The 26,509-nt window shown below is 40.8% G+C and overlaps 1 protein-coding gene across 2 annotated transcripts; it reads left to right on the top strand.

Moving 5' to 3' along the window:
• The first annotated feature begins 204 nt into the window (after window positions 1-204).
• On the top strand, window positions 205-26,259 carry RAB32 (RAB32, member RAS oncogene family). Of its 2 annotated transcripts, XM_072718872.1 has the most exons (4): window positions 205-1,097; window positions 1,653-1,807; window positions 17,490-17,767; window positions 23,044-26,259. In XM_072718872.1, exons 1-4 carry the CDS (start codon window positions 244-246, stop codon window positions 23,191-23,193), a joined length of 1,437 nt encoding a protein of 478 aa, XP_072574973.1. In that variant the 5' UTR covers window positions 205-243; the 3' UTR covers window positions 23,194-26,259. The 2 variants fall into 2 exon arrangements, with proteins under 2 accessions (XP_072574973.1, XP_025853596.2); XM_025997811.2 differs by lacking the exon at window positions 1,653-1,807 and having other exon boundaries at window positions 704-1,097.
• Window positions 26,260-26,509: the final 250 nt, after the last annotated feature.

Genomic DNA, 26,509 nt, shown 5'->3' with positions numbered 1-26,509 from the left:
CCAGGGATCCCCCTATCTTTGTTCTTTAAAACAAAACCCCTCAAAAGTACCGATTACTCTTCCATCCTTCCCTAGGATCTATCTGGGAGCCTCGAGCAGCTGAAGGCTTCAGGGAAGTCGTTTCAGAAGAGCCCGCGTCTTCTTCCCCAGACCCACGCCTTCATTTGTTTATTTGCTAAAAGTTTGCTTATTTATTCGTGAGACACAGGCAGAGGGAGAAGCAGGCCCCGTGCAGGGAGCCCGATGCGGGACGCGGGACCTGGGACTCGATCCTGGGACCCCGGGGCCACGACCGGAGCTGAGGGCAGACGCTCAGCCGCGGAGCCACCCGGGGGCCGCCTTCATTTGAACACTAGAGCGTTATGGGCCCTTTTGTCAAGGTCAGAGTCGCCGGGCCTCGGCTCAGCTCGGCTCCTCGCGACGCCAGTGGGCGGCGGGGGCGCGGCGGGGCGGCGTGGGCAGGTGCGATCCCCGGGCGGAGGCGGGGAGGGCTGGAGCCCCGGAGCCCCGCCCCCCGGGTCGCAGGTCTGCTCGGGCCCGGGCGCTCCTCCCCCCCGCACCCCGCGGCGGGCTCCCGCGGCTCGGGGCCGCCTCCGCAGCGCCAGCAGGGGGCGGCCGGGCGCCGCGCACCCCGGCGCGGAGGGGACGCCCCGGCGGAGGAAGTGCGGAGCTGGGGCTGGGGCGGGCGGCGGCGGGAAGCGGCCGGGCCGCCGGGTCCTCCTCCCCGCGGGCCAGCCCCCGGCCCTGCCTCCCCGCCCCGCGCGGCGGCCGCGGCGGCCGGTTCCGGGTCCTGTGACCCGTCGGGCGGCGGGAGGCGGCGGCGGCGGCGGCGGCGGCGGCGGCGCTCATGGCGGGCGGCGGGCCCGGGGATCCCGGCCTGGGGGCGGCGGCGGCCGCGGCGCCCGAGACCCGCGAGCACCTCTTCAAGGTGCTGGTCATCGGCGAGCTCGGCGTGGGCAAGACCAGCATCATCAAGCGCTACGTGCACCAGCTCTTCTCCCAGCACTACCGCGCCACCATCGGGGTGGACTTCGCCCTCAAGGTCCTCAACTGGGACAACCGGACGCTGGTGCGCCTGCAGCTCTGGGACATCGCGGGTGAGCGGCGGGCGGCGGGCGGCGGGCGGCGGGCGGCGGGGCCGGAGCGGGTCTGCGGGACACCAGCGCGCCGGGGGCGGGAAGGGGCGCGGCGGGGCGGGCTCCCGCGGGGCCACGGCGGTGGCACGGGCAGGAGCAGCGCAAGGACCTGGAAGCAGGCCAGGGTAGGTGCAATACGAGCGAGCCCCGCGTAGACGCCTCTACCAAGTCTGCGCGAAGCATCTCCTCTTTAGGGAGGCGGCGGCCTCCGCCCCAGTGACCCCCCCCCCCCCTTTCTCCCTCGCCGGACCGTGGGTGACACGGCCGTGATCAGGTCGTGGTCCCGGGGTCCCAGGATCGAGTCCCGCATCCGGCTCCCTGCACGGGGCCTGCTTCTCCCTCTGCCTGTGTCTCTGCCCCCCCCCCCTTCTCTCTGTGTCTCTCATGAATAAATAAGTAAACTTTTAATAGATAAACAAAAGAAGTTGAACTCTGAAAGTTGACAAGCTTGTACTACGTCAGGAAGAGTTAAGGGGGAGGCCCTGGCTCCTCGCAACCAGTTTTAACATTTCGCAGAGGAGCACTGAAGCCGGATGATTTGCCCAAAGGGACACTCCTAGTTACTGACACAACCGACCCTAGCAACCGGGGTCCTTTTCAGAATGTTTCTCATCGGCCAGCTTGGATGCTTGGATGTGAGATGCTTCTTTGCGATCTCACACACTCCTCAGGTAGGATGCTGTTCTAGGCCAGGTCCCCCCCGCCCCCCTCCTCCGCTGGTGAAGATTTGGGAAAGTTGCTCTTGAATCCTTCCTCCCTCCCTAAACCCACCAAGCCCAACTTCTGGTCCCCTCCTCCCCACCCTACGCCCCAATATAATATCTCCCTGGCAGTGGCTTTCAGGTGACATTTGGGAACGTAATACCCCTCTTTGAGAGGGTTCATATTCTCCCTGCTTTAATTTATGAAAACTTGGAACTCTGGTGGGGTGGGCGGGGTGCGGGCATTTAAAAAGATGTTGGCTTTGGAAAGTTTAAATATGGAAATGATACCAAAAGTTACCCTGTTCAATCACTGTTGGTAAGAAGCTTCATCTGCCATAGACAGTTCTTATGGGAGAGAGACCATCCTTCATCCTACAGATGCATCAACTGTAGAAGCTATGGTCACCCAGCTGGTAGTAGAGTAGGAAGGAGGGGCCCAGGTCTGTTGCTAGGTAGTGCTCTTTTCACCAACAGCTTATTCTATGTGAGAAAGTATTGAATTATAACCTATGTAATATTTTAAGAACAGATTTCTCTGCCTCAGATATGAGAATAAATTTATGTCATTTCCTCAGAGAAAGGGGGATGCTCAGCCCCGGGATCAGCTTTTTTTTTTTTTTTTTCTTTTGGTTACAGAAAACCAAAAGTTCGTTTGAAAAGCCCTCTTTTGAAGTCAGAGGCTTCTTTCGAAATACTTCCTGCTGTTTCACAGAATCCTTGTGAATACTAGTATCTCTTCTTGACAAAGTCATAAATTCTAAAGGTTGCTTTACCATGTGATAGTCATTCTTCAGGAATCTTCAGTGTAGCTGTAGATTTCCATGAAGATGATTTTAACCGCCTCCCCCCTTTCCCCACCCGAAGGTTGTTGACTTTGCCTTATTCCTCTTGTAAAATAATATCATATTTAGCTATTAAATCATCATTGGGTCTCACTGCAGGGTAATGAAAGATACTATTGGTACATTTGTGTTTTTAAGCGTCATGCAAAAGTGCTTGTTTGGAGACTTGGGAAAATAAATCACGAGTTATTTTCTCTTCTTTTTTTGTCCACTTTTAACAGTAGCCGAGAAGGGGACACAGTCTTGTCAGACTCTGGTACATATTGGCCTAGATGGAATGAATGTGCTTACGCTTTTGCCTACATCCAAAGGTTGAGCTTTGCCAGGAAGGAAGGCAGAATTTTAAGATCTCCAAAAAGGGATTCCTTAATGTTAGATACCATTGAGCAAGTACACATCAGCTGTTAATAAGATTTGAGGGAAACTAATGAGGTAATTAGAAATTACTAGGCTCACCTGATAAGATTTTCGAGATGAGGTCTTAATAGATAAGGAAGCTGACACAAAAATTATTTGGCTTTCACCTGAGGTTTAGGGAGCTACATCATTTAAATATGTTTGCTTTGAATATTTGACCTATTAGTGAATCCTGGCTCATACCACTTGAATAAGTTGTAATGATGTAATAAACGCAAACTGATGGCCACTCCAGAAAGCTCCCCATGGCTAAACATATTTGCCTCATGTAGTAACAACGTTGAATCATATTTAACTCTCAAAGGTGAGAAATATTTCTTGATTGCAAAACAGTAGGTAGGGCTGGCCAATTGATATGACTAAATGTTGGTGCTATTTCAGATTTGTTGTTGCTTTAGAGATGAGAAAGTTGGCAAAGGAATTATATTGAGTCTCTATACTTGGAAACTTTGGCAAGTGTACAGGTGGGAGTTGTCCAGATGTTTCCCGTAAATGTGGTCAGGCAGTTTAAGCCAAACTCTTCAAATCAGGAACCATAGTGACTCTTGGGTACAGGCCTTTCCAATGCTTTCTTATTGCGTAAAATGAATGTAGCTTTAAAATCCAGATGCAATTCAATACAATTTTTGTGTTAGGCAACTGTCTCTTATTTCATATCTCTTTTGAGATTGCTCCTAACACATAACTGAAATATCCTAAGTTTCTGAAGTCAATAAAATTTTTAAAAAGTTTAATAAATACTACTAAATTAAGATGTAGCAAGAGATGTCTCTGGGCTACCTTTGGTTGTTGCTACATAGAATAATGCATTTAGTATAGGCCAGCAATGCTTTAAATGGTGGAACTTCTGTAGATCTCTCAATTCCTGTAGTCCTCAGTGGCAGACTTTTATTGTCACAGAAGCAGTGTTGTATGTAAGGCCCAGGCCCCTCTGGCTGCTGTTTTCATGCAGGAACCACAACGCCAGAGGCCTGCAGCTCGGCCTTTTGTCTTGGTTTTGCCACAGAAGGAGCAAGTGTACCTGGCACACTGGCTTATTTCAATTTTTTTTTTTTTTTTTTTACCATATTTCCTGATGGGCTATGCATTTACTGACAAATTCTACCTTCTTGGCGCATTTTGCCATGTCACTGCAAACTAGGATGTTTCCCAGTGTAGAATCTAACCTGCCCTTTCATATGTATCATAGAGGAAGTAATAATTTGCCTTACTACTTATTATAACTTTATTAGCAACTATAGAATTTTCCAGGTGGGTTGAATGGCTGGTCTAGACTACATCTTTAAAAGGGAAAAAAAAAAAAAAAAAGTTTGTTCTTTTAGATGGAATACAATGCAGTCTTCCTGTATTCATTGAAGTGATTTGTTTTTATAGAGGAGACAAAACTTTTATGTCAACAATTTCAGAGTTCTCAGCAGGGCCTGAATATTAAATTGATGCCAGATGGATTAACGGCAGAAATTTATTTCACCTAAGTTTTACCTAACATGGGAGCCCTTATAAGAAAATGAATACCCAAAGAAGTGGCTAAACCTAAGTGCTTTTATACCAGGTTGAACAGAGAGAGGGAACTGCAGAAAAATGACTAAAATATATGGGGAGGCTAAAGGAAAATAAGAGTTATTTTATAAGATCTGTTTGTAGAGACGTCTCTCAGCTTCAACTCCCAACCCTGGTGATAAGGATATTTCTTTCCTCTTAGAAAAGACAGGACATCTCTCAAGTGGGAGTAGTCTTGTCTGCTTTCAGGCAGAAAATAGGGGAGATTAGAGCACGCTTCTTGCATCTGCTCTTTTTCAAGTACCTTTAGTTAAAATAATCCTTATGCCAAAGTGACATTTTGGGGGTGCTGGTCTCTTCTGTCACCTTTCGCTTTTTAGAATTAGTATTTCTGTATAGAAATCTGTATGGATGACACTCTTTTGGGCCCAAGAACAAATTACGAATATTCTACTCAGAAGCTCCTATAAATATTATTTACTATACCATAAAATGCATGGTTGGAAGATGTAATAAGTTATATAGACCATACTTAGATTCACTTTAAAAAAATATTTATTCATGAGAGACATACCTATTCATTAGGCAGAGGGAGAAGTGATGTGAGACTGGATCCCAGGACCCCGGGATCACAACCTGAGCCAAAGGCAGACAGACACTCAACCACTGAGCCACCCTGGCATCCCTAGATTCACGCTTTAGTTTTTAATTCCCATTCTAAGTTAGGACATTGATCCTACTTTCCTTGTAATATCTTCAACATTGGCAACCATGGCACCTCATGGCTTTTTATTGCCTGCTTTCATAATTCCAGTAACCCTCATGAGTAAGAATCAGGAATATTATCTCTGATGCTTTTCCTGACCTTCAAAGTATCTATTAGCCAAGAATTATTAATATTCAGATTTCCTCTAAATATGAAGAAGTGCTCTTAGGGATTAGTCTATAGTTATTTGTAACCTCCATCTTAAACATTGAATGTTACATTGACTTTCCAATTACTTACCTCATTTAAAGGGATTTTTAAAATCTTCATTAGATCTGACTTTTGTACAATCTTGCCATCCTCAGCCTTACGCAGATTCAGCTGCTGTGCAGAATTACAAATAAAGCCTACTGTTCCCTTTTCCATCTTTAAATCTTCCTCAGTTCGTGAGACCTGAGACACCTTTGGGTGACCCTGTCTGGAGCTGGCATCCACAATTGCCCGAGCAGGATGGGCAGAGTCACAGCATATTTCTGTTACTGTATGTGGAAAAGCCCCTGATAGTGATACCACCATCTTTGTGTGTGTGTCTTTTTAATATGTCCCCATTCTCAGTTGCCTCAGTTGTCTGTCCCACATAAGCTGAAAAGTGCCCAGGTTAGTGGTAGAGAGAGTGGTACATTGATAAGAACACTGACATGATCTTTTTCCCCAACCGTTTCCTGCTCATTCTACTGTTTGAATTAAAGTATGGGCTTTTAGAGATCCCATAGCCTAAATACAGAGAAGTGTAGTCACTTGCCCATCAATGGCCTGTACAGAGACTTGTCTCATGACTCTGAAATATGAAAACAAGCTTTAATAGAGTAGCAGGTTTTTGATTCACTGGTGTCAAAACAATCTAAAGATTGTTGTCTAACAGTCTAGCAGACTCCTATCTAAATTTGCAAGTGTTCTGGTCATCCTTATAGTAGCTCATATGACTCATTTTATACCCATTATAATAATTACCATCTCTTCCTGTATCCATTGAAGTGATTTGCTTTTATAGTGATTTTTTTTTTTACATTATCCCGATTTTCCAGTTCTACTCTTCTTAATTAATACAGAACTTCCAATGTAGATCCTTTTTGATCAGCTCCATCACTTTTGGGGGCATTTTAAACAACTCTTTCCACACTGTGGACTTCCTGAAGATAACAAAGCTGCCTTATTGATGTGTACTTGTAGAGCACACACTGGAAACACAAGGTAATAATTATAGATGTTTGCATGGTCTACTCTGTGATCTCACTGATTAAACCTGTAAGCTGTGCGTTATTCTAGAGAGGCAGTGTCACTTTCAAATATAAGGAGAAATTTTAATCCGTTATGTATTTGTTTTCTTGACCTTCTGATTTTCTTAAGCTTCTGATATGGAAATTTCAATGATTCTTATTCTATTTTTAAGCATACCCAGGATTTTGTTTATCAGGTATAGTGAGGCCAACACACCAGATATCATCACCGTTGAAAAGACAGTTTTTATTCATAGTTCCCAAGAGGAGGGAGCAAGCTGCCCTATGCAGGGCCACATAGGGAAGCACCAGGGTTGGTCAAGAGGCAGAGAAAAGTATAGGTTTATTGTAGTTTTTGTAGGAAGGAATGGACAAGGCCGCGTAGGCAAGCTGAGCAAGTTTAGGATTGGTTCATTTGAAATATTTCAGTGGGCCTTGGGATATAGGGGTGGTTTCCAGTTGTTTACTACATGGGCATGGGTGATTTAGTGCAGGAGGATGGTGTCCTAGACTACCTGAGCCTGGAAAAATGCAGATGGGTGGTGAGGGCTCTGGATTGGCTGGTTTGCACATCAAAGATGTTTAGTGTCTCTAAGAACTAGCTAAAGCTGGGAGGGGCAGTCCCTCCTCTGGTCCACAAGACCCCAAGATGTTAAAGCATTATGAAACGTAGAAAATAAAAACCATGATTGACACACATTTCTAGGCATTTGTTAGAAAGGATTGAGAGATGAAAGTGCTCTTCCAAAGAAGACTTTGAAGGCCTTAGATTTATATATCCTTAAACTAGTGATGATTTCACACTTAATCAACACTTTAGTAGAGAGTCGGCTTGAGTCCACAAGTTTGTGTTGTGGTTGTAGAGATCTCCTGGATGGTGAAGACAGTGCAGACCTATAAATGGAGAGGGGGGGATTTCTGCAGGGTGACGTAAAAGATCAAGGTAAAAGCACTCTAGAATTCTCCTCAATTATATTTTCAAACGTGCTTCTTGAACTTTTTGCAATCAGGGAGGCTAGACACATGTCATTTCTTCACTCTCCTTTTGAGAGAGATTAGCCACATAAAGATAAATGGACAGTTGGGATTTTCTAACTGACAGATTCTCTTCTTTCCCATTCTTTCTTTCCACTCTCTTCTGTCCAGATATTTTCCTTAAGCATTTCTGTAGTGATTTCTGATTACTTCTTGAAATTAAGCTAAATATGATGTAGTTTTTGAATGTAGGTGATGTCTGGTGGGGTGAGTTCCAGAGCCAAGGACCAAGAAAGAATTCTTGATAAGTCTTTAGTGCAAAATGGTGGTTTTATTAAAGCACAGGGATAGGACCTCTGGGCAGAAAGAACTGCTGCCCTGAAGTTGTGAGGGGTGGCTGATTATATGCTTGGGTAAGCAAAAGGGAGGTTTTCAAAAGAACTTTCCTGTGCTAAAGAGGACCTACAAGATATTGGAGGCCCTGCTGTTGTCAAACTAAGGTGGTTTTTCCCTCTAGTAAGGTGTTAACATGAAGACAGTGGGAGCTTCCTGGAGGAAGGTTATTCTCTGCCTGCCTCAATATTTGTCAATGGGCTGCAGGTTATGAGGACATATAATTTTATCTATATTTCTTTCTGGAAGTTAGGTTATTGATAAGAATGCTTTTTTCTTGTAAATTACTAAGATGTTTGTAAACTGAGGAAGACTCACATCTCTCAGGGCTGTGATCTCTAGAAGTTAACTATTTGTTTTTCCTTCCCTTAGCGTTAGGGCAGCCAGGAGTGCCTCAGAAAGGTCACACACATCCCACCTGGGAGTGTGTGTGGTGGGGGTGGTTAGTGGGGTGTCAGCTTGTGTGCTATCCTCAGTTTGCCTTCTGCTCCCTCATCAAATATATATATATATATATATATATATTTTTTTTTTTAAGTGTAATTATATGGGAACTCCTCTGGAGGTGCTTAAAATGCAGATTGTTATCAACTCTTTCAATAGATTTGGCTTCTTCTGATAAACATCTCTGTGTGTCATGATTTAACAAAGAGATTAAGAGGTTAATTCTCTCACCTAGTGAGCCTGTGATTGGACAGTCCACAGCTGCTGAGCAGAACCATAAAGGCTTCCTGGACTAAAGCTGACATGGGCACCACCCAGCTATGCCTTGATCATAGTCTTCGTTCTTGTGGTCCAATTAGATGATGTGCATGCCTTGCTTCAAGGGCTGCTAGGAAATCTAGCACTTTTTTTTTTTTTTTTAATTGGATGCATTGCTTTCCCAAATAAAATTCTGTGAAGAGATACTGGAATGGACAACCAGCAGTCAGCAATCCCCTAACTTACCAAATTAGAATTCCTACAGGTAGGGCCTGGAAATTTGCAAGGTACCACGCACCACACGCAATCTGATTTATACTAAAGTCGAGAAGTAGTTCTGTCATTGGCTTTGCTGCACCCTGGGGATAGAGTGATCCTCTCACCTCACTCAGGGAGTTCTCCACATAACCGGGTATACCTGCCTGCTCCACATGCTTGCTCACCCTCACCTGCCAGGGCCTGGGAGTTCTTCTCAATTTCCTACCACCTCTTCCTCATCTCAAGAGCCTCCTCCCTCTGAGGGTAGTGTATGGACACAAGGGCATTTACAGGACAAAGATGGTACATTTCTTGCTCTTGTTGAGTAACTTGGTAAGAAAGTGAAGAGCTAATATCTTAAACATTTTTTTTTTAAGATTTTGTTTATTCATGAGAGACACAGAGAGGCAGAGGGAGGAGCAGACTCTTCACAAGGAGCCTGATGTGGGACTCAATCCCAGAACCAGGATCACACCCTGAGTTAAAGGCAGATGCTCAACCGCTGAGCCACTCAGGCATCCCTAATATCTAAAACTTTTAAAACTACTATGACTTTGAACACAAATCAAAAAGCTATTTTGGGGGAACCCTGGGTGGTGCAGCGGTTTAGCGCCTGCCTTTGGCCCAGGGCGCGATCCTGGAGACCCGGGATCTAGTCCCATGTCGGGCTCCCGGTGCATGGAGCCTGCTTCTCCCTCTGCCTGTGTCTCTGCCTCTCTCTCTCTCTCTCTCTCTGTGACTATCATAAATAAATAAAAATTAAAAAAAAAACAAAACAAAAACAAAAACAAAAAGCTATTTTGATTTTATTCCTTGTTTCAGGTAAAGTCAGCTCTTCTTTTTACGGACCCAGAGTAAGACCACACAGTGACTGAGTATCACAAATGCCCAGTTGTCTTAAGGTAGCAAAAAAGAGAAATTCAGGCTCTGAATTGATCGGGATGGGTTGGGGGGGGCGGGGCAGAGATAGTTTTGAGGACTACTCCATGTTACCACTGCTGCTATCTAGAAAGCAGTTATTCTCTCTTAGGTGTAGGTGTTTTCCCTTTTTGTTTCTGTATTCAGTTTGTTACACTGTTACACTCTTTTTTTTTTTTTTTAAAGATTTTATTTATTCATGAAAGAGAGGCAGAGACACAGGCAGAGGTAGAAGCAGGCTCCATGCAGGAAGCCCAAAGTGGGACTTGATGCCAATACTCCAGGATCACGCCCTGGGCCAGGCGTCAAACTGCTGAGCCACCCAGGGATCCCCTGTTACACTCTTGTTTGACAAACCCAAGACCCATCAGCACATTCTTGCCTATATCAGGGTATAAAAATTTTTAGTGAATAACTACCCTTTTAGAAGTGATGACTGGATTTAAATGAAATTGGACTGGGTCTAGATTTGTTGGCCACCAACCACGCACATTTGTTAGAGGTGCTTCATCTCTAAAATGCAGATTGAGATTTAAAGATTTTTTTAAAAGGTGTTTACAAGCACAAACTAGAAACCTGCACTTTTCTATCCAATCATCTTGAGTAAGAATATGGTAGCTCAGTGACTCTCAGTGGGTGGGAAAGGGTAAGCATTTCTACACTTAGAAAACTAAATACCAGTTATCTCATTACTTTGATTTGTTTTTCATGGTGAAATTTATATTTTGAGTTTCAAACAATGTGAGGAAACATTTAGGTTATTTATCAAATGAGGCCTCTGTTTCCGATAGCCATTCACACTGTAGTCCTTTCCTTTTCAAATCTGAGAGGAAAGACTTTCCTTTTGAAATTTTACTTATAAAGAAGTCCAATTATTTTGTGGTTTTCTTTTCCTTAATTCAACTATGTATTTTTTGAAATACATTAATGATGTCATCTCTGCTCCTTTCCAAGTCATCAATGTTGGATACTTCCAGATGTTAGGTGAACATTTTAATCTTTTTGCCAACCTGTGTACCTTAAGCTTCATCTCTTTGAGTATGTAAGTTGTGCATCTTTAAATATCTTTGAGCCTAGGGATCCCTGGGTGGCGCAGCGGTTTGGCGCCTGCCTTTGGCCCAGGGCGCGATCCTGGAGACCCGGGATCGAATCCCACATCAGGCTCCTGGTGCATGGAGCCTGCTTCTCCCTCTGCCTGTGTCTCTGCCTCTCTCTCTCTCTCTGTATGACTATCATAAATAAATAAAAATTAAAAAAAAATAAATATCTTTGAGCCTAGATGACTAACGCTGCGCATTTTCTTCATTTCCATTGCCATGGTGTCTAGGTCCCCTTTTCTAGAGAAGGAAGTAAGAGACCTTTTTAAAAGATAAAACATTTTAGAGTCGTTTGGAATATTCTGGCAATATGCCACAGCAGTCTGGATGAAAAAGGCTGCCCCTAGTACTGGGGGAACTAAAGCACTCAGCACTGGGGCATTTCCCAAAGCTGCTATGGTAAAGCCCTAGGAGACTTTGAGAAAGGGTTTACCTTGTGTAATAAAAGAGGGCTGTGCTATTCTTGAGGGCACATCCTAGGCCAGTGGCTCTCCCTTCGGTCTATCTGGAGACATGGGCCATGCAGAGCAACATGTACTCCAGGAAGCCTTTGGCTAACAGATTGGACAGCACATTAGGTAACAAATCAACTTGGAAATTTGAATAATTTCCTCTCCCTGGGATTTTTTTTTTCTCATCTATAAAATAAGAAAGGTTGAATTAGGTGATACGGGGTGTCATGCAACAGTTTCAATGTTGTCCATTTAAGTGTGGGAGACATGAAAGTGGTCCCTCCCCCTCCAGTAAGAAATGATCACAGCACTGGTTAAAGAAGGTGGTGATGTTGCTTAGATCTTACCCACCTTGTTTGAGCTACTTATACAGATCTGTTAAGAGGAAGATCTCCCAGGTCCTGCTTAATTTTTAAATTGCCTTAAGCTTTAACTCTACACACACCTACATACCCCATGAAACAAAACTCATGCATCTGTGTTTGTATTTAAGAACTGTAGACTTCTTTACCCTGTCCTCTCCTGTCCTGGGTCACGACCCAGGAGCATTCAGCATGGCAAGAATTTCCTGCATTTCATTTATATAATCATACGGTAGAATCCAAGAATAATGAAGGTTTCTTGGACTGAACTTAGGATGGTTGATTGACTACAGAGTGTTCTTTGATTTCTTGCCTGAAATTAAGAGAAAAATTTTAGGATTCTACAGAATTCCAGTGCAATTCTAATGTTAAATGTGAAAGTCTTTCTCATTGGTTTGGCCCTTAGCCCTTTTTTTTAAAACTTAGAAAGGGCAAACTCCAGAAGTGTTGTGAAAGGGAAGTAGTAGACTACATCATTCTCATGCGGAAGACTCTGTACTATTGGAAGTTATATCTAAAAGTTAAATATATGAAGCTGTTTAGTCCAAGTAAGCATTTGAATGGCATTCTTGATTTAATGTGTCTTTCAAAACAACCAAGATTAGCTTACATACCTCAATGAATAACATCCCTTTGTATGATACCATAATATATTCTTCATATCTCTGGTTACACTTAACACACCATGGTATTAGTGTGTCTATTTCCTCATATAGACTGTGAACTCCTTAGAAAGTCAGATTCATTATTTCATGGTATTCACTAGTGTCTAGCATAGTGCCTGGTACATGGAAGGAACACATACATGTTTTTGAGTGGAGATCCTATCTAGATATAAAGTAAAAAGATACTTGGGAGTTGTATCAGCCAAGATAGACGAGGTTATATTGGGGTTCCAACAACATTAAAAGTGTCAATGGTTTAAAATAATTATTCCTCACTCTTTCTACTTGTCCATAGTGAGGGCAGAGGTTGGGGTGGAGATAGGTATATAAGGGCAGGTTTGTGTCTGAGCTGCCTGAAGACTCAGGCTAACACAAGTTCTATCATCTCTTGATACTGTCATCTCAAAATTAGGGTTCAAGCTTGCTGCAGCAGGACAAGGGCACTGCCACCCAAGTGATTCTACTTCGAAGTGACACTTCTGTTTTCATTACATTGGCCAAGAATAGTTCATAGCCACTCCTAATTTAGTGGGGGTGGAAGAGTGTGATCCTTCATGCATGCAGAAGTGGAGGGGAATGGATATTCGTGAATAGTAGTTCACACATGGAATACACATGTTGGCAGTATGCTTTCCACCATAGTTCTTTTAGGCAATAATAAGGGAATTGATAAAATTACCCAGAGAGAGATAATAACATGGGGTGCAGCCCTTAATCTAGCAGCAAAGTTTACTATATTTTCCAGTTTGTTTGTTTATTTTCTATATTTTCCAGTTTAATGACTGGAAGAGGCTAGCATGTCTCTGTGTTTCAGCCTTTAAAACCAACATAGTTAAATCTAGGTTTTACTTTGTTAGGTTTTTCTGGAGAGCAACTCTTAATTTTATGTTAAGGTTATTATTTTAAATGAATTCATTGTGTCCTTCTCTATTCTCTAATTAAACAACATATTTGAGAAATGTGTGTTTTTTTACTTATTTTGACCAGTTCAGGAATATCTTTGAAGCCATAATGGATTACTGCAGATTTTTTTTAAAAAAGAGATGATGGACTCAGTAAAATAGGAAGTATAGTTCACTATTCTGTTGGAAAGTAAGCTATTTCCCTAAATGCATGGCTTGGCCTTTTGATGTGGTATTATTTATGTCTGATCCCCATTGCTGTCTGGAGTCAGTGATTGCAGAATCTTTAGAAAATCATTATAAATTAAAGTTATCACAGAGAAACCTAAAACATCAGAAAGGAGAGCTAGGAGAGCTTCAAAGATCCCTAAAGAGCTCTAAAGATACCTGACTTATTTAGGCAGAGAAAGTTACTTGCCTGGAGCTGCTTGACCTTTAGTACATGATATTTTGATTCTTTAGTAAATTTGTGTTTTCCTCAAGTTCATTTTCCTCTGCAGACTTGTTTTCACCACTACAGTTCACAGCATAGAACTAGTTTAAGGCTTTGTCGTGTTTAATTGCACCATTTTAAAGAGGATACTCAGGTTTTCATCGTGTAATACATTTATTGAGAACTTAATAATAATACTACCTAACATTTGCACAGTGCTTACTGTGGGCCTGACCTTTTACTTTTTGAACTTAAAGTATAATTTACATGCGTAGACCTTAAATACATGACTTCGTGAATTTTTATATAGCACTTCCGGTTCAAGGTACATGCAGACCATCCCTAACCTCCTAGAACAGACGCAGCATATACCTTAGGTTTTTGTTTCTTTTTGCAGCTACTCAACTGTGCCATTGTAGAATGAAAACAGATGTAGAAACTCATAAAAAGATAATGGTGACAAGATTCCAGTAAAACTTTATTTAGCTGAATTTGGCCATGAATTATGATTTGTTGTATTCTGCCCTAAAAAACTCTCAAGCAGGCAATTTATATTAAACCTTCCCAATGAGACTCTGAGGTAGGTGTTTTTTTTTTTTTTAATCACTTTATTGATACAGAATTGACATGCAACAAACTACAGTTTGGTGTTTTGACATAGGTAAACACTAGTGAAATATCACTATAATCAAGTTTGCAAATATTTCCATCATCTCCAAAGTATTTCCTCTTGCCCCTTGGTAACTCATCTCTCTGCCTTGTCCAAGACAATCACTGATGTGCTCCCTCTTACTAAGTCACTAATTTTTTAATTTTTAAGGATGATATAAATGTATTAATAGAGTATTACCTATTCCCTCTCTGGTCTGGCTTCTTTTACTCAGCATAATTATTTTGAGATTCATCCATTTCGTTACTTGTATCTATAGTTTGTTCCTTTCCTTTCTATTGTTATATTCCATTGTATAGATATACCATACTTTCTTCATTACTATTTTGGCTATTAAAAATAAAACATCTATGAGCATTCACAAACATGACTTTGTGTAGACATGTGTTTTCATTTTGTTTGGGCAAATACCTAGGAGTAGAATGTGTTGGTTGTATGGTAGATGTGTTTAAATTTTTAAGAAACTATCAAATTGTTTACCAAAGTGGATGTATTAAATTCTTATTTTTACCAGCAGTGTATGAGAGCCTGATTGTTCCACATCTTCACCAGTACTTAGTAAAATCAGACTTTTTAGCCATTTTTGTGGGCATGAAAGGGCAGCTCTTTGTGATTTAAATTTGCATTTCTCCAATAATTAATGATGCTGGGCATCTTTTCCTCTGCTTATTTGTCATCTTGTACATTTTTTGATAAAGTGTGTATAAACTTTATTAATTATATTTTTAATCTTCTTAGGGAGTTTTGAGAGTTATTTATATGTTCTGGATATAAGACCTTTACTAGGGCAGCCCGGGTGGCTCAGTGGTTTAGCACCACTTTCAGGCCAGGGTGTGATCCTGGAGACCCAGGATCTAGTCCCACGTTGGGCTCTCTGCGTGAAGTCTGCTTCTCCCTCTGCCTGTGTCTCTGCCTGTCTCTCTCTCTCTCTCTCTCTCTCTCTCTCTCTGTGTCGCTCATGAATAAAAACAAAACAAAACAACAAAAACCTTTACTAGATATGGGATTTGCATTTTTTCTCTCAGTGTGTACCTTTCCTTTTCATTTGCTTAATAGTGTAATTGACACTATTTTGAATTGCCATATGGTGTGGTTGTTAGAAAGCACACTCTCAGGCTATTAGAGAGTTTTGAATCCTAACCCTAGAACCTAGGGAAAATAACTTGAGGTTTCTAAGCCACAGGGTCTACCTCAAAAATTGCTTATTATACATGTTTCTGATTTTATATTTTACTAAGAAGTTTACATGAGGACAATTTGAATATGATTTAGGATGATTGGTTGAAAGAAGTATTTTTAGGTATTTATAGATGATTCAGGAAACAAAACAAGAGTCACTAAAGCTTAGTTTTTCTTCATAACTTCTGGATTTCTATACTTTTACTAGTTTGGCACCGTACTGTCTTTTTCTAAATTGAAAGGATAGTCCAAAAGAATACTCTTATAGCTGTGGAATAATCTTATACGCTGGGCTGTCTTAATGAGGCTAATAATTTCCCTTGTTGCCATAGTCAGTATAATATTTAAGAATTATAAACATAAAAGTCAGTAGTATGTGCTCTCTAGTTAAAATTGAAGTCAGAACCACTTTAATGCATCTATATAGTCTTTTTTGCAGAATAGTATTATTAATTTTGACCAGTTGGTATATCCTCTGTGAATTTGCTGTGTATGATTATTAAGTGTATGTTTATGGAAAATGGTCCAGGTGTTAACTTCTTATGAATTTCAGCATTGTGATCAAATAAGCTAAATAATTGGCTGGTCAGATTTACATTACCAATAAAATATGAACATGATAGTGGCGTTTCGTATGTGACCATTTGTTACAATAAAGTTCAGACATCTAGACTATCATAGTACAGCTTCAGATGAGCCCACATGAGGAGTTGTCACAAACCAAATGATCTTTAAGTGTATCCATTTAAGCTTGCCTATTGTGGTGTTCTTCCATTATTTCCTTAAGCAATACCTAAAATTGCATGAGGCTATAGTAGCATTTGGAGAAGGAATATTTTTTGTGGGTAGCTTTGTATTTGTTACTATCAATAAAATAAAGTGTGTTTTCCATCATGTGTTTTAACAGTAAGTGTCCTGTCAGTTTTGTTTTTATCATTGGTCAGAGTTATCCATCTTAGATTTGCACTGATTGCCAGTCATTTTTCCTCAGCACTGTAGACAGTAACTTGACAGGATGAAGGGAAAGGCCTCAGAAGTCAAGGCAACTGCAGGATAGTTCAGAATGGCTGGCTTCGTATCAGCATGGGTGTGTGGGAGTCAGGAGGTCCAGGTTCTGGTCCTGCCTTGTGAGTCAGTGCTGCTGTAATCCTGGCCAAGCAGCTCTTTGCATCGGTTAGCATCTGTCAGATGAAGATTAGGGACCCTCCTCGGTCAAAGAACAGTGTGACACCAGACAGAAGGGGGATGCTTTGCAAAGTCCCAGGTAGTATGTGAAGCAGTAGAATTTTTCTCTAAGTATTTAACATGTTAAATTATTTTAAAAGTATGATATTCAAAAACTATAGTCAGTCCTTTTAATCACACAACTATGTGTGCTGCTGCTTGTTAGTAGGTTTGCATGCCTTCTTCGAGAACAATCTTGCAGACAGAGTCAAAAACGGGTACAGGCTAGAGATGGGGAGGAAAGATGAATTCCCTTATCTCATATCCAGCCCTAGTCCTTTTGACTGCATTTTACCCACCATACTTATCTTCTTCCTGCAAGCTTCATTTTCTTCTATTCTTGTCTCTTCTCCCCTCCACTGCTAGCTTTCTTTTTTCCCTTTAGAACTTTTCTTAGACCACAGGGAGTGGCAGGGCATGGGGAAGTGATAGGCTCTGTAGCATTAAGCCCTGTCACCTGGATGTTTATGGAGCAGACACAGAACATAAAACTAGTTAATTGTGTACTTGGACCCCATGATCAGCCACGTGGTTTGTGCATCCTTCATCCCACAGTTTCTTTGCTACAGAACAGGAGATGTGTTTATAGCACTATTCCTAGGATCAAAAGGTTTATATCTAAACATAGACTCTGTCTGAATTATGAGTTCTTAATCTCTTAATATATTTATTTCTAGGGCAGGAGCGGTTTGGCAACATGACCCGAGTATACTACAAAGAAGCTGTTGGTGCTTTTGTAGTCTTTGATATATCGAGAGGTTCCACATTTGAGGCCGTCTTAAAATGGAAAAGTGATCTGGATAGTAAAGTCCATCTTCCAAATGGCAGCCCGATTCCTGCTGTCCTTTTAGCTAATAAATGTGACCAAAAGAAGGATGGTGGCCAGAGTCCTCCTCAGATGGACCAGTTCTGCAAAGAACATGGTTTCACTGGATGGTTTGAAACCTCTGCAAAGGTGAGCTCCACTTTGTGTTTATATCTGCTCTGCTTTTAACTCATAAATCTGAGCTGTAACTATAAAATATTTAGACAGGTTTATGTGGGTGGTTTTGGGGAGCCTCGAAGAAAGCAAAGTTATAGCATGGATATGTTATAACTTTGAGTGGGCAGCAGGAATGCTTTCAAAATTGGCCAGTGTGGAGGTAAATAGAACAGGTTTTCCATCAAAATAAAAATTATTGGGATGCCTGGGTGGCTCAGCGATGGAGCATCTGCCTTTGGCTCAGGGCATGATCCCAGGGTCCAGAGATTGAGCTCCCTGTGAGGAGCCTGCTTCTCCCTCTGCGTCCCTCTCTCTCTGTGTCTCTCATGAATAAATAAATAAAATCTTAGAAAAAAAATATTTAGAGCAACGAACAGGGAGATTCTCTGAATTTGAGCCTTTAAATGAAGCACTTCTGCAACTGGAGTTTATGGGGGAGAAGTTATCTGGTCAGGCACAAGCATTTTTGATTTTTTACTGAAGGCTTAACAAGATACAAGGACATAGATGACCCCGGTGACTGTGTGGGTCATGTGCAGCACTAACAAAAATGGACACTGAAGATGTCTTCAGATAGTGTTTGAAGAGTTTCAGATGGTGTATGAAAGAATTTGAAGAAGACAAGTATTAACACTTGTAACATGCTTCCATGAATAGTGGAGTGATAATTTTTTCTTTCATCTATTATGGGGTACAGTGTTTTTTGAGGAAAAATAAAAACACTTAAGTTGGCTGTTAAAAATCTTGCCAACCTAAGAAAGCAAAAGTGAAATCACAAGCACAAAATATTGGTGGGGAAGGAGTTTGTTTATGTGCATTGGGAATTTCTCATTAGAAGTCAAATAATCAGATTTATGTAAGAATGATGAAATGTTGGAGAAATTCTGTAATGAACGAAATTGAAACCAGAAGACTGGCCTAGTTTAACACAGTCCCAGCATTTGGGATGCCTTCTGTGGATTTCTGTTGTGTGCATGCATCTATATCTATATCTATGTATGTATGTATGTATATATACACATGCATGTATATATGTATATATTTTAGTGGGTGTGTATATATATTTATTTAAAAAGCATTTTCCTCTTAGCTGGAAATTTAACTGGATTTACCTACTGGTCAAATTATCTACTTACTACTAGGTTACTTTTAGCTTTACCAGGAACCCACCCAAAAAGTAGAAGATCATTTGGTGCCACTGGTGATCAGAATAATGAAAGCAAAGCTGTAAGAGATTGCACAGAAAAGGTGCTCTGGAAATAACTGAGTGATGTTGGAGTCATTGGAAAAACTAGTGTCTGCTGGAGGCAGAAGTTTTTACTCCTAAGCTAAAGGCTTATTTTTTAAATATATTTTAGAATCTTAAAATTTAGTTTAATGAATAAAATGTGATGGCAGAAAAAAATTGCAGTGCAGGGTTGCATGCCACATGAGCACCTAGCTGGGCAGGAAGAAGGAAATGGCAGTAGTTGAAGACTTGTCATGGAGGCACTTGTCCTGGAAGCCATGCCCTCTGTCTGCAGTGGGTCTATGAGGTGATTTGCTTTACTTCTCAGCTTTGTTGGGAAATAATTAGTGATATGTGTAATGTGTATTAGAGCATGAGATTTGCTGGAAGAAATGCATGTATTACAGGTAAAATTTCTAAGTTTTATTTGAATTAATCATTCAGGTAATAAATCCAAATTCCTGCCCAGAATCTAGATGGAAGATTCAACAATGATAGTGTCATGTGGTGGGATAGCTTGAGACTGTGTAAGTCATCAGCTTTGTTACATTTATAGACAGGGTTACATGTGGAGTGGAGAAGAACACTGGCTAATAGTAGAAGTTTCAGGACTGTTTTGTGCTTTCCTCCAAATCTATTAGCAACATCATCTGCAGAATTTCCTTAATAGTAAACCAGGAATGTTCCAAGAGAATAACAGTAATATGAAATTTAGGTTAAAATTTTAGTTGAGGCTTAAAATACTGCCTAAGTTTCACAAATGCCTGTATTTCTGAGCTGGCCAGCAGCTGACTCCCCAGCTGATTTCTACCGGAATTCCAGTGATCTGAATTATAATGGGCACACAGCCAAAAGACAGTTTTGAATTCATGAACTTCATCTTTTCACCTTTTTTTGCAAATAATGGAATTTCCAGTATGAAAATGTGTGACTAATTACAATATGGGAATTTTCCATTTCTAATCTCTAACCTTAATGTGGTTAGAGAGCATTATAATTCTTGGAGATAATGGGACTGGTGGGGGTTGAATGAAATTTGAACATTCAAGGATCAGTAATTTAAGTTAATACTTATTTTAGGAGTGGAGGTTAAAAAAAAAAAAAAAAGAAGGAAAAGCTTGTGTTGATGCTGGAAAAGGTACCTGAATGAATAGCCCAGGTCTTGCAGATTTCTCACTGTCTGAGAAAGTATAGCAGGTAAGGGAGACAGGATGAGCCTCATGTTGTTAGATTGAAATTGGAGTGATCGCTATGACCTTAATGTTTTATATGCATGTATAAATATGTATGTTTCTGGGTTTATATGTATGTCTTATATACACACATATGTATAAACAGATAAACGTAGAAATTGATGTCTATGTGTCTGTGGCTGCATATGTGTATTAATAGCTCTGCTTGCTCGGAGGGCTTAGGAGCAATGACACCACAGATCCAATGAGCTTCTTAGTCTCCAGAATTTGGTTTTTATTTTTTATTTTTAAGGGATTTTATTTATTTATTTTAGTTAGAGTATAGCTGGGGAAGTGGCAGAGGGAGAAGGAGAGAGAAAATCTCAAGCAGACTCCCTTCTAGTGCAGAACCTAACACCAGACTTGATCTCACCACTCTGCAATCATGACCTTGAGCCGAAATCGAGAGTGGATGCTTAACTAACTGAGCCTCCCAGACTCAGAATTTGGTTTATAAATACTGTTCTTCTGTAAAAAGAACAGGGGTTTTGTGGAGAAGGGGGTTTGGTGGGACAAGGAAAGTAAAGATGCAACAGAGATATTTTGTGGCACCAGAAACTAAGGAAACACAAAATGGAGATCTGCCAAAAAGAAACAGGACCTCACTTACAGGATCTCCAAAAAAAAAAAAAAAAAAAAAAAAAAAAATCGACAATTTGAGCAGCAAAGTAAATACCTATTGTAAGAGATCTAATCCATAGAATAAAATAATAATCTCTGATATGAATAAACCAATGAAACAAGTAGAGGAGAAGAGGAAACTCTTCCTAATGGTAGAATTTCAACTAATAGATGTAGAAGGAATGATGGAAAGGAACAATCACCATGTAATAATAGCTGTTTTAGGGAAGAATGAATTGTTAAAGTTGATGGGAAAACTGTGATGAAAAATAGGATATTTACACTTTTGAGCTTACTGAGTACAGAGGAAAAATAGCTATTCCATGGCTGGCAGACATGACTTTAAGCAAATGTCCCTCTTGTACACTGAGAGGGACATATCACTTATTCCTGCCAAAAAATGCATAACTTGAGTTTAATGATACAGAAACAAGCCCAAACAGAGATATTCTCTGGCCAGCATGCTCCAAGAATGTCAAGGTCATGAAAGGCAAGGTGATCGAAGAACTGTTCCAGGTTACAGGAGACCAAGGAGATGTGTACACAAATTACGGCTGGTCCCTTGGATCTCAGATGGGACACTGAGACAATGGTGATATTTTAAATTTCATATTTATTGCCAACATATTATCGAATTTCCTGATTTTTATCTGGAAACCTGATTACCCAAAGATGTTAATATTTTAGGAATATGAGTGAAGGGTATTCGGAATATTTGCTATTTTTGCAATGTTTTTGTCAATCTGAAATTTAAAAATGAAAAGTTAAAATACTTTTTTTTTGAAAAGTTAAATACTGTATACATAAACCACATCTTCTTTATCCATTCATCTTTCGATGGACACCGAGGCTCCTTCCACAGTTTGGCTATTGTGGCCATTGCTGATAGAAACATCGGGGTGCAGGTGTCCCGACGTTTCATTGCATCTGAATCTTTGGGGTAAATCCCCAACAGTGCAATTGCTGGGTCGTAGGGCAGGTCTATTTTTAACTCTTTGAGGAACCTCCACACAGTTTTCCAGAGTGGCTGCACCAGTTCACATTCCCACCAACAGTGTAAGAGGGTTCCCCTTTCTCCACATCCTCTCCAACATTTGTTGTTTCCTGCCTTGTTAATTTTCCCCATTCTCACTGGTGTGAGGTGGTATCTCATTGTGGTTTTGATTTGTATTTCCCTGATGGCAAGTGATGCAGAGCATTTCCTCACGACAAATACCCACCATTTGCTTCAACGTGGATGGAACTGGAGGGTATTATGCTGAGTGAAATAAGTCAATCGGAGAAGGACAAACATTCATTTGGGGAATATAAATAATAGTGAAAGGGAATATAAAGGAAGGGAGAAGAAATGTTGGGAAATATCAGGAAGGGAGACAGAACATAAAGACTCCTAACTCGGGGAAACGAACTAGGGGTGGTGGAAGAGGGGAGGAGGGCGGGTGTTGGAGGGGAATGGGTGACGGGCACTGAGGTGGACACTTGACGGGATGAGCACTGGGTGTTTTTCTGTATGTTGGTAAATTGAACACCAATAAAAATTAATTAAAAAAAAGAAAAGTTAAATACTTAAAAGCCCAGATTTTGCTATGTGTTATTTGTGTATTTAATGACACCTAATAGATCTGTCACACAAAAGTGATAGCTAGTGATTTCTTGGGATATTTTAATGGACATCACACCTGCAGCATTGCTTCAGGTTAATTTACACATACGCCACCTAAAAGTAATAATCTGTACTCAAAGATGGGGAAGCGACATGATGCATTTGTCATATTTTAATGTGTGAACCCGTTGGCCTTCTTAGACTTGCCTTAGATGTTGGAGGGCAGGAACTTTTTCATCTTGCTGCTTTCATTTATGTGAGTGGTAACCCAGCGTGGGATGAAGATTCCTTATTAACCATTGAGATAGTTCATTAAACCTCAGCAGCAAGTTTGAAACAGAAACATCAGGAATGGGGATCCTTTGTGAAGAGAAGAGTGTTCTGTAGCCACGTTACTCAATGGCATTGAACTCTGACGGTGTGTACCCTGTAGGGAGGGAGAAGACGGTAGGCCGCGTATTGGAACACCCTCTGACAATCTGTGCTCGTCCCGGTAGTACTCTTAATGCTTTCATCTAGGCATTAATCCTAAGAATTCACCCCGTTCATCATTTCTGCATTACAGGATAACATAAACATAGATGAAGCAGCCCGGTTCCTAGTGGAGAATATTCTTGCCAACCACCAAAGCTTTCCTAATGAAGAAAACGACGCGGGCAAAGTTAAACTGGATCAGGAGACCCTGACCGCCGAGAGCAAGTCCCAGTGTTGCTGATGTGCCTGCTGCTTCTGTGCGTGCAGGATGCAGCCTAGCTGGGCTGGAGCGAGTCCTGAGAGGTGGCTAAGGTGGTGGCTGTGCTGTGCTGTGAATCTTCCCACGGCTGCACTTTAAATAAATGCTCCAGTTTTTCTAGGGGGGTAAATCTTTTTCCCTGCACGGAACGACTGTGAGGATACCCCTGGGCGCCTGCGGCCACATGGGGCATGTAGAGAAGTAGCTGTGCCAGTGGCCCCACACCCTGTGGCATGAACACTTAGGCTTCTGGGGCGGTTGCCATGTATTCAGGATAATGTTTACATCCTCTGTAACATCTCTTTAAATGACAGCCCCTCAGGATTTGGTAAGACTTCCAAGTTGTGCCTTTTAGCCAAAGCATTGGGGTGGTAATAAAGCCTCACCTGCAGCCTCTCAGTCACGTCATGGGTCTGTTTTTGTCTCCGCATTCCGTCCTCACTCTCCATGGAGGCTGTAGACTGTTAGACACATGAGGCTTGAAGTTTTTGTATTGGAGTTTTGTTTTCCTCCCTACTTCAAACTTTGGTACTTCATGTAAAATTGTTATCCTTAAGTGTTAGAATTTCACGGGCCCTCGACAGTGTTGGCACGGCCTTGCTAAGGACTCAGGCAGCACTCACCACATTGGCCTTCTGGCTCTGGTTGCTGCCAGTTGGAAACAACATAAATGAACAGTCCTTCTCTCTCTAGTTCTTTCTTTTTTCCCTCATCCTCCCATGTGTTTGTTTTTGTACCCAAGAGCCTGGCTGATATTACCATTGCAATTCTCTCTTAACTGGAACTAGTCTTTTGCAAATCTGTATTAGTAATGGTTGCAGAGAGAAGTTACTTCAAAGCATATACAATGAAAGCTGAGATTCCATATTACGAATTATGAAGGAAAGTAGGTCATGTGTGGTTTTCTGTAAGGTTTGGGACATTTAAAGTATAACACATGAGAAACTTAAGGCAGCCTCATGATTTTTTGTATTACCATTTGACCCAGTTAAGGAAAAGAATAAATATTTTGACTGAAACTTTGTGGGTTTTTTTTTAATTAATGTGGTTCTAGAAAGGTAGATGGGGTGTGCTTTTCTGCCTTAGAAAACTGTCTGTTTACGTTGTCTCTTTTGTTTTTAAGGGACTTGCTATCATCTGAAAGGTTCGACTTCTTTCAAAGGAATTTTAAAGGTGTTTGTGACATAATCCAGAGCTAATGCAAAGTGAGGCATTGACCAAATTTTCTTATACATTATAATGAGCATGGGTAGGAAAGATCTATGCATTTATTGAGAGCAACCTAGCAAGAATTGCATTTGCTCTGATAGGTGTATTCTGGGAATAAATAGTTATCGTGGGCCATACAATGTAGCTTGCCCTTCTTGTTAAATCTAGGCTTTACTTAGGAATCGCAGATGTGTTTATGTTCTGCATTTAAGTAAATAAGCTCTTTGATCTTTTGGGACATATAATCTATACAGATTCAGATTTTCTGAAGCTAAGGAATATAAAGAAAGACCCTTATTTAAATATCACTTACCATTTAGTTAATGTAGTCCCTTCTTAATGTTTAAAAAATACTGCATTAAATCTTGCTTTCTAAGAAATATATGTGTCATGCTCTCAAGTTTTTTTTCTGGTCTAGGTCAATGTATAGCTTCTTAATCTTTACTAATTCCAAAGTCCATTGTGTAAGTAGTATGAAAAATTGGTGCCAAATAGTAAATGTTAGACATACAAAGCTTATCCTTTATGGTCACTGTAAGTGATAAGTCGTCTTGGAATTCTCTTTTTTACATACTGATTTTCAGTGTTACAAGAAATTCATCATGCTTAAATTGAGCAAAACTAGGAGTATTGCACTCTCGGTGCCCACCTTTGCCACATTTTTTACCTTCTTTGAGGATAATTTTAAGAACAGAGAGTCTTCTCTTTGGTTTCTCTTTGAACACTGAGGGTTCTGTTTCCATGTCCGTTTATTCCACTTATCATTTTTTACATTTTTGAAATAAAACTGAGTATTTTGCTTTACTCCTAAATTCTCACTGCAATTTGTTTTTGTAAACTTGAACATAAAAATTTGAATTTAGGATAGGTTACATAAATGGCTAAAGAGAGGAGAATACTTTGACTTCCTTATTCCCATACCCTCTTATTTAAATATCTTTCTGGGGATGAGGCACAGAAATCTGCTTTAAAAGAAAAATCTGCTGAAGGGTGCCTGGGTGGCTTAGTCAGGTAAGCACCTAACTTGGTTTTGGCTCAGGTCATGATCTCAGGTGAGATTGAGCACCACACTGGGCTTCTGCTCAGCGGGGAGTCTGCTTGAGATTCTCTTTCCCTCTCTCTCCATCCCTTCTCTCTCTCTAAAATCTTTAAAAATATCTGGTGATGTTCCTTTTGAAATCTCTTATCGTAAGCGGCAGTAGTTACTAAGTTTGAAATCTATGACATTACCCCAAACATGAATATTTTAAAAATATAGGACTTTTATTTCTGTGTATACATCAGTGTTATTAAAAAGTCTGAATGGCTTAAATAGTGGACAAGCAGTATAAAACTTTCATCCACTGAAAAGAGATGTAGTAGCTTAAGGATTCTGACAGCCTGGACTAATCTCCAAGTGACTATACAGTTAGCCATTTGGGAAAAAATAAGTCCTGTCTCTATTGTACTGTTCCTCAAAGTGATACAGTCTGGAAGTGAATAACCTAAATGTAAAAACAAATACAGCTATGAAAATTCGGCATGTTTGGAAAAATTTTAACATCAGGCTAAGAAATTCCTTTTTAAATCCCCACATGCTTAATGCAAGAGGAAAAAGTACATTTGGTTATATCAATGTCATGTCTAATGAGAATTTAAGTGAAATTATAACAACAGACAAAAGAAAATATTTGCAACCTGTTTAATTGGGTAAGGGTCAATAAAGCAGGATAACAAAAAATGAGTAAAAATGGGCAAAGAATGTAAAAAGTGTTTTTGGAAGAGAGAACTCACGTGTTAAATCTTGGTAACCAGGAAACATAAAAAATAAAACAAAATGTTATCAGATTCCCCAAGAAATGTGTGAGTTTGATTGTGTCCCTGATATTGGTGAACATACCAGAAAATTTGTGTTTGCAATCTGCTCTTGGACCAGATTTGATTTAATGGGTACCTCCCAGGCTCCCTCCATTGATGCTGTGCACTTGACACTATGCCCACACCTTGCTAAGAAGCAGGACTGCTATTGCTGGGGAAATAACAGAAACAAAAAACCTCCTCCCACCCAGAAGATGGCTCTGCAAAGGTAGAGAGAAAGTGGTGGTGTTTA

Source organism: Vulpes vulpes, chromosome 1 (assembly GCF_048418805.1).
Source record: "Vulpes vulpes isolate BD-2025 chromosome 1, VulVul3, whole genome shotgun sequence".
Lineage (NCBI taxonomy): Eukaryota > Metazoa > Chordata > Mammalia > Carnivora > Canidae > Vulpes > Vulpes vulpes.
Note: the sequence above shows the minus strand (reverse complement) of the source record. Positions and strands in the feature narration are given on the sequence as shown.

Excerpts from the sequence above, each read along its gene's own strand:
- RAB32 (XM_072718872.1), top strand. The coding sequence starts at position 244 with ATGCGGGACGCGGGACCTGGGACTCGATCCTGGGACCCCGGGGCCACG. Across the intron at positions 1,098-1,652 it reads GCAGCTCTGGGACATCGCGG|AGGAGCACTGAAGCCGGATG; the intron begins GTGAGCGGCGGG and ends AACATTTCGCAG. Across the intron at positions 1,808-17,489 it reads CGATCTCACACACTCCTCAG|GGCAGGAGCGGTTTGGCAAC; the intron begins GTAGGATGCTGT and ends ATTTATTTCTAG.